Source organism: Epinephelus moara, chromosome 22 (assembly GCF_006386435.1).
Source record: "Epinephelus moara isolate mb chromosome 22, YSFRI_EMoa_1.0, whole genome shotgun sequence".
Taxonomy (NCBI): Eukaryota; Metazoa; Chordata; class Actinopteri; order Perciformes; family Serranidae; genus Epinephelus; species Epinephelus moara.
The window spans coordinates 15965628-15974364 of NC_065527.1; the positions used below are offsets into that span (position 1 = coordinate 15965628).

General features: G+C 45.1%; 1 protein-coding gene across 1 annotated transcript; it reads left to right on the forward strand.

The window, feature by feature from the left end:
- Positions 1 to 5316: 5316 nt before the first annotated feature.
- gpr3 (G protein-coupled receptor 3) lies at positions 5317 to 8730 on the forward strand. The gene is made up of 2 exons (XM_050034512.1): positions 5317 to 5592; positions 6904 to 8730. Exon 2 carries the CDS (start codon positions 6932 to 6934, stop codon positions 7922 to 7924), a length of 993 nt encoding a protein of 330 aa, XP_049890469.1. The 5' UTR covers positions 5317 to 5592; positions 6904 to 6931; the 3' UTR covers positions 7925 to 8730.
- The last annotated feature ends 7 nt before the right edge of the window (positions 8731 to 8737 follow it).

The following is an 8737-nucleotide window of genomic DNA, read 5'->3' on the forward strand; positions in this document are numbered from 1 at the left end:
AAGGCAAAGAGACGCAGATCATGCAGACATTAAAGAACACCTTTTTTCGTTGGTATCTGTCGCCCAAGCGCCGGACTTCGACGATTTCAGTGTGAGAACGGGCTCATTGATCAGTCTAGATTGTTTTGGTGTGCGTTGTCAAGTACTGGAGATATCAGCCATAGAGATATCTGGCTTCTCTTGAATATAACAGAACTAGATGGCACCCAAAAAATACATTTTAAAAAACTCAACAGCAATATATCTGTCCAGAAATCATGACCCAGTTACTCAGGATGTAGACGCGGATGCTCTTATGTCTGCTTTTCGAGCCTTTGTGGAGCTTATGTGGTTGATGTTGGACGATGGTGGCGTGTGGCTGTGAGTTACTCTTCTTGTTGAGGAAATCAACTCACCAGACTGTGAACTCTGCAACTCTTCCAGCCAACTTCTAGCTAGCTAGCTGCTAGCTAGCCAGGTCAATGTTTTCAAGCGTCAACATCAGTAAAGATGGAGGAAAGAAAAAGAAAAGATGGAAAAGAACGGGCACCAGCATTGTACAGATGTTTATCAGGTACTGTAATCTCCTTTGATTCACCTAAACTTGGCTAAATTCTGCACAGCCCCTTTCAACCAGGCCGCTCAAACGAAGCAGATGAGGAGAGGGAGAGGAGCTGTCTTATTGAGGTCGGAATATGTAGACAAAATGAATAATTCCACAGCTAGGATCCATGGATTACCAGAACCATCCTGAATCATGGACAATTATGAAGCATCAGCCAACAATGTAAGAAGACAAAAAAGGACCAATCACAGTGCACAACTTAAGGGAGCTGATGGCTTTGCATTTCACTGGAGTTGTATACAATTTTCATGTGACAAAAAAATGATGCTGATGATGATGATGATGAGACCTTGTTGTGAGCAGTCCCATGTGGGAACTATTTTCTTTCTACCAAACCACACCAGCCCACTGTATCACCGTGCAGAAGGAAGCGTCTACTGCTAGCTCACATAGCACCACTGAGCTAGCTAACAATACAGCTTAGCAGAGGAGGACGGAAATAATTTTTACCTCTCATGCTGACACGAGCACGGACCTCTCTTCTGAGTAGATGCACGCTTCCTTCTGCACAGTGATACAGTTGGCAGGTGTAGCTTGGTAGAAAGAAAATAGTTCCTTCATGAAACTGCTCACAACAAGGTCTGTGGATTATCTTGAGTAACTGGAAACATTTCTGTGGAGTTTTTCAAATGTATTTTTTTGCGCTTTATGCACCACATGCGGATATCTCTACAGCCGATATCTCAAACACTCTGTAACTCACACCAAAACAATCTAGACTGATGAACAGCACTACAGATAAGAACAATGTATATATTTTTATTTTTGAGTGAACTGTTCCTTTAAGTGATAACACAGTAACAAGAGTGACTAAGAGTCTACAGTCATGCTCGTCATCAAAGTTCAAATCTAATTCACCCTTTATGCACCGTGAGTGTCTGAATCAAATGTCACAGTAATCAGCGTTTGAGATATCGCAGTGTGGATCATAGAGCACCACTGCTATCACTGCTATAAATATCTTCCTGTTACACATGTTGGTTTTTTTCTCACCTGTCCAGGCCTTTACAAATTCTTGAAGTTAAAAAATGTGCGATGGAAAAATCCCTCTCTACAGTCAAACTGATCACACGTTCACTCAAAGGCCATAACTTGTGACAAGGGTTACCAGGCAGCTTCATTTTAAGCACTCACAAGCCAATTAAATGCAGCAACCATTGTCCTTGGAAATGAACTAGAACCAGTAGGAATCCATTTGGCTGTGTTTTCCATGTGAACACTCAAAGAGGTATTTTTGTTAAACAGGCATGTGCTTGAAAAAGTCAGGTTATGACAGCTTTTCAGTCCCGTCAGCACCGCTCAGTAATTGTCTCATGCAGTTAATATTAGGTGATGCAATCCAATTAGGACTGCTATATTTATACTGTGGCGTGAACGTAAAACTCACACTGACGTTGGCATGTGCAACTACAGTAGACAGCCAGTGCGTCATTAGTCTATCATACACTAAATGTGTCACTGACTGTGATGAAGTGCCGTCGATTCACTTGTCACACAGTCAGTAATTGACAGACACATGACAACAGCTCAGACAAGGTTCTGAAGCCAGACACTCAGTAATTAGTGCAACACCTTTTACTTTCTGTAGAGCCAAGCTTTTGTTTCTGCTGTTAATTATGTAATGTATGAAGGCTATGTGATTTCTGTTTTGGCCACATAAAGGTCATTATTAATCTGATCACACATTAGTTTGAGACACATCTTTACATATTCAGAAAATAAGCTATAGCATTAGGGCTACGGACATCTACAAATAACCATTAATCCATTATAGGTTGATTTGCTACTCTTCAGTTACTGCACTGCACACATCCCTGGTCTGGTGTGAGCTAGCTAGCAGCATCGTTTTTTTGGCGATTACTGTTTGTAGCCCCATCCTGACCCAACAGCGTTGCTGTGGAAACATTGTGCCCACTCTCTGGTCCAAGGGTCACCCCTGTACAGGAGCAACTGAATTTCCAGCCACAATCCCCCTTTAGCAATGCTCCTTTTAGCTCTGTTAGCACCATTAGCAAGATTAGCACGGCTAGCAGTGCAAACATAGTTAACAATGCTAAAGGGGTTTTGCCATAGATTTTAATGATAGGCTACCTAGATACCAGACACAAGGTGGCACCTATTCATGTCATGATGAGATGAGTGGACCTGGCACGTGCGCCGAAAAAGTTTTCCAACTTCCGGGTTTACTTCCGCAGTATGCAGCCCACTGAATATGTGCAGTAGTGTCACAGAATTTTAAATCGCTTTTCCACCATGCATTAAAAAAGAGTCATAGCAGATCTTGTTTGCAGGTTGAGGGATTCTGTCGACAGTTTTACAGATGTGTCTTTTACAACGGTGGTCTATGGGGAAAATGCTTTTTGGGCCACATGGGATTTTTTTGCTGCAATACCACAACTGGCCACTGGAAAAACTTTGCTGCATGGCCGAGCAGCTTTCCTGCAACTCAAAATAAAGCCATTCACTCACAGACGGCTACCTGGGGGTGACCGAAGGGGGGACCACCATATTTCTGCAGCAACGTTGTACCACCAGGTAATTTGCGTTTCCTAGGTTAGTGAAGGAATGACCCACTCTATGCTCCCTTAGATCAGCTAGTACTCGTTGCCTTCATTGGTTAGATTGGTTAGGTTTAGACAGGAGGAGTGAGATTGGTTAGGGTAGAGTAAGGCAGGCCATTCCTTCGCTATTCTAGGAAATGCAAAATCTCTTACCTCCACTGGGACGGCGTCACAAGCGGTAATCACTGAATGAGCAACCCCAGTAGTGCACAGCAGCCAAGGCTAACATTAGCTAACAAGTGGAGACTGGGGGATGTGCAGTGGGCACTGTGCCTCTGCATATGAATGCAGCTAGCGAGCTCCATCACAAAACATTAAAATCTACACCTCTCTAAATAAGTGGCACTTTGAGATGCAGTGCTAAAGCTCACTGAGTCAGTGGAGTGGAGAGGCCTCTTGTAATCAAATCATTTTGTGTTTTTGTTTTGCTGAAAAAAATAACCATTTAGTTACCAGTTGGTGGGTGCTGGGCTATTGAATGCAAAATTAGACAGAGGGTCTGAAGGCAATTATTAATATGGATTGATGTGTGACTGATCACTTTGTGGAACAGTAATGTGTAAATATGACAAAAGTAAAGGGGGGCTCAGAGTGCCCTACTTAGAATAAACTCCATCTACACCCCTGTACATGTACACGCAAATGCAAATGCACCAGCAGCAAAGGTACAAGCGCTTTGACCTGCAAAGAGCTTTGTGATGCAGATGCACTGAGTCATAGTCCCGGCCGGGGCACAAGCACTCAAAATCAGATGCATTGAGCCCAGAATCACGACACTCTTTTCAGCCTTATGCAATGAATACCACCATCGCCACCTCCTCCTCCACTCACACCGACGTGGCTCCTACACTCCCACATCTCATATGCTCTCTCACACATTTTCTGGGTACATTTGTTCATCTCCACGGGGTGGCTGGTTTGTGTGTTGGCGTGTTAAGAAAGAAAGAAAAATCACAAAGGGATATTCCGCAGTGCTGTCGGACACGATCTCATCCTCCATGCTCCCACTGCTGGCAAACAATCGATACACCAGCGACACACCGGTGGATAATGCTGCGTTTTACAGCCAAGAGAGGGGGCGAGAGGACCTGGTAGTATTAGTAGTAGCCTCCAAATACACGTGTTATGTAACTGAACAAAATACATTAATGCAATATAGCCTGCAGTGTTTTAGACGATGGCAATCACATATAATGTCCCTGCCAGTGATTTGATATTTAGCAGTGGCATCATTAATGTGGGGTGGGAAACACTGCTGTGATTTTGCAGAACTTTGGAGACAGTTTTGAAGGTGACAAGGTTTGCTCTTCAGCTCCTCTAAGTGACGTAGGAGGTTATTGGCAGGAAGCGTGTCCTAATATGGCTCGAGCAGAGCGAGAATCCCCCCCAGTTAACGGATTGATATGCGCGACCACGTAGACAGCCGTGCAGCCCATCCTGCAGCACCCACGCTCACTATCAAACCGGGGAAGCCTGAATACCCCGGTGCTGTAACATACTGGAAGAGGCAGGGGGGAGGGGGGCAATCAATATGTTAGACGACAAGAAATAAATGCAATTTTTTTTATTGTCTGATCAATTTTGAGGCAATTAAATTGGGTTAATAGTTATGTTTCGGCTGTGTCTGCCCGCCCCTGTGTACACACTTAGCCTACAATACACCCACCAATATTATCACTATAATAATAATTTTTGGCAATGGGAAGGTTCTTTTCACTTCAAGTGTCAGTTTCACACAGATGATTGTTGCTCTGCAGGACATCTCCCCATGACTCATCCCGGTGCGCTTCAGCACCGCGGACAGCGCCAGCCCTGAGCTGTGTCCCTGCAGCCCGACACCTCTGGGCCCTGCCCGACACAAAACAATATCCTCTCATTCAATCAGGCCCTTGGGTCTTATTGAGAAAATCTGTGTGTGCTGGAAAGGAGGGGAGAGAGGGGTGGGGGTGTATTGGTGGTCATTATTTACAAGAAATGAGAGCAAGCGTGAACCGCAGTGGGAGGGGCCACGGAGATGCCGCATTTTTCTGAATGAAATTACTCCCTTTGCATCCCCTCCCCTACTCTCCCCGCATCCTCAATCCCGGGCACCTCATTGGTCGAGCCTCCCAGTCACTGACGTCAGACAGGCTCTCTTGTGGGTGAGTCCGCGCGCAAGAGCATCCATTCTGCCTCCCGTAAGCGATCCGGAGAGACCAGGGGAGAAAAAGAGATGCAAAAGACGCCAAGTGAGAGTTTGGAGCGACTTTGATAAAGCCAGGAGCACGGAGCGGTGTCACGCACACGCACTGGGACTGTCCTCCGTATTTAGACTGGTGCCGAGCATCACCGCGGACAGCTTCATCCCGTCTCCATCATCTGGATCTTACAAGAGGAGAGCACATCGGTTGACTCCTGCAAAGGAAATCACGGGATCACCTTAATAAGGTAAGAGGAATCATCCATGATATGCATCTGTATGTGCGTGTTCATGTGTGCGTGCGTGTGTCGGGGGACATCCTCTGTGGCGCAATGAACCTGCAACTGTTATACAACAGGGTCCTCCGCACCAGGAGGTGGGATATACCTCCTCACTGAGATGAAAGACTCCTCGTGCTCCTGTGTGAACAAAAAATAAATAGTCTTAAAATAGCATTATTGTACAATGTGGTGTTTATTTTCAGTAGGCGTGCAGGACAGTTTGATATGTGCTAAAGAACAGACAGATAAAGATGAATTCCTACAGTGGCTTATCACCAGCACAAGTCTCATTTATAAAATACTGCATGATATATATAGAACCCAATGTGATGTCCCTCTAGTTTAACACCATGTTTGGACATTAACAAGAGGGATTGTAGCTCACTTACTTTATCTGGCACTGAGTGGACAAGTGCAATTTTAACAACCCAAGCTATAAATGATATTTCTGATGTTTGGATGCTCCTGTGTGCAGACAGCTTTCAGAGGGAGCATCCAAATCCAAGAGTGGAAGACAGTAAAAGTCCTGATTCAGATTTGTGCTTTAAATTAATGACAGTTAGCAGGTAGTAGTTCAATCAGTGACAGCTTAATGATGCATTCACGTCCGCTAACTATCCATCAAGGTGGATTAAAGAGGCTGCTTATTGATTTGCGTGAGTTCCCGCAAGGCTACAGATGGTGACGTCACCTGCATTTCAGGGGCCGGCAGATTACTGAATGAGATGTATTTGGGATCATTTAAAAAGCAAAACGTAGACATATTTATGAGTTGACAAAAAAAAAAAAAAAAAAATCTGAGAAGTGCAATTTCAAAATGGGTCATTTAAAAATTATTTTCCAGCCTATAATAGTGCTGGTAATCTATATTTTGCATTTCTTATTTGCTTTGTAAAGGCCTTTTCTTAAATTTAGGTATAAAATGGGGTCAGGCTATTAATTATTTAAGATGTAAACACAATTATATGTGACATAAATTAGTCCTCTCACTGAATACTCTATGCTCTATCTTCCTATTTTTTATCCATGTATATAATAAAAGTAAAAAAAAAAAAAGTAAATACCACTTAATGTACTCATAGTGATAATCTACTGTTATATAGCTCAAGTGCTTTGGAGAATAACATCTTAAACTCCTCATTAGATGCCACATCCGGCCTCCAGCAGCTCCACAGTCTGAAGCTTCTGGTCAATGCGAGGCTGTTTACTGGACAGATGGATACGCTAATGACCCATTAGAGCTAATGTCAACATCTCTTCCTCTTTTCTCCCTCTTAGGTTGTGTTTGTGTGACTGCTGAAAGGCCATGATCCTGAACGCCTCTGACCTGGGCTGGGATGAGTCCTCAGGTTCAGAACCATTCTTCCCTCTGGACCCTCTGGACAGCTCATCCACGTATGAAGTCCCGCCCCTCACAGTGTGGGGCGTGGCCCTGTGTGTTTCAGGAACCCTCATCGCCACTGAAAATGCAATAGTCGTCACCACCATCTTGGCCACCCCGTCTCTTCGTGCCCCTGTTTTCCTGTTGCTGGCTAGCCTCGGATTGGCTGATCTCCTGGCAGGTGTTGCTTTGATCTTGCACTTCCTCTTCCTGTTCTGCGTGGAGCCCAGTGATTGGTCAGAACTGCTGACGTCAGGACTGCTGGTGACATCACTGACTGCCTCGCTCTGTAGCCTGATGGGTGTTGCTTTGGACAGATACCTGTCTTTAAGCCACGCCCTCACCTATGGTTCAAGTCAATCACGGTACCGAGCCGCTATCCTCCTGCTGCTGGTGTGGTTGGGTGCATGTGTCATCGGCGCAGGACCTGCAATGGGATGGCACTGTCTGGGTGAACCCAACTCATGTTCTGTAGCACGACCTCTGACCCGGACATACCTGTCGCTGCTGTGTGGCGGCTTCCTGGTAGTTGTCATGGTGACTCTGCAATTGTACGCTGGGATCTGCCGTGTGGCAAGGCGGCATGCCCACGCCATCGCCACCCAGAGGCACTTCCTCCCTGCCAACCAATCATATGCAAGCAAACACAGCAGTGGGAGGGGCTTCTCTCGGTTGATCCTGGTCCTCAGTGTGTTTGTGGGCTGCTGGATGCCCTTCTCTCTCTGGGGGCTGCTGGGAGACGCGTCCAGCCCTCCTCTGTACACCTATGCCACACTGGTGCCGGCGGCGGGCAGCTCGCTGCTGAACCCAATCCTCTACAGTCTGAGAAACAAAGACATTCGCAAGGTGCTGCTCCAGGCCTGCTGCCCGCACAGATACACACACAACACACACATACACTACCCCGTCGATGTGTAGACTGCCAAACCTCGCCAGACTCAAAACACCACACAATCTATGCCAGACATATCACTGTTTGTGTGCCAAGATACACACATAGCTGTATTGACTATCATCCAGATCAAGAACATGAAGTCTCTCACACACTCCCACACACACGAAGCAGTTCTCCAAGAGAAGTCCCTCTGCTATATCAGAACATTCTGGACTGTACTGGCAATCAGCCATGTTGGGAGTGCAGATTAAACGTACTGTCTTGTGTGTACTTTGTGCCTCATCCTCAGTAAATTGTAGCTCCACTGGATCACCGGACTGAAGCAATCACAGGGACGCTGTTTACATCCCAAATCATAGACAGTGGATTTAATCACCATTGGCACTTTAAGACGGGAGGAGGGGATGTGTTATTAAATGTACGCCTATCACAGTGTAATGATGTGATCCAAAGCCCAATTTTATTTACTTGAATGTCTAGAAAACACAATGTTCTAGATCTTTGAGAGTCTATTTTGCACATGCTGTTAAAGGCACTTTGAAAGGTACTGACCATATGTTCATGTTGCACAGCCTTTTTGAAATGAATGAATATTTTATACCGATGAATAATAAATATGCTTTTTTTTCTACCGAGCGACGTCAGCACTCTTCTCTTCACTGCTGCTGAGGCTTTTAGTGTGTTTGTCTCTCTCTCTCTATCTCTCACTCTTTAACACAGCTAGGCACAGACTGCTGCCTCTATTCCGGTACCCTAAATTATTTGGTGGCTAAAGCAATCTTTGACTTTATTACCATCACTACATCCTTTGAAATCCTACAAAAGGAGAAAGGTGT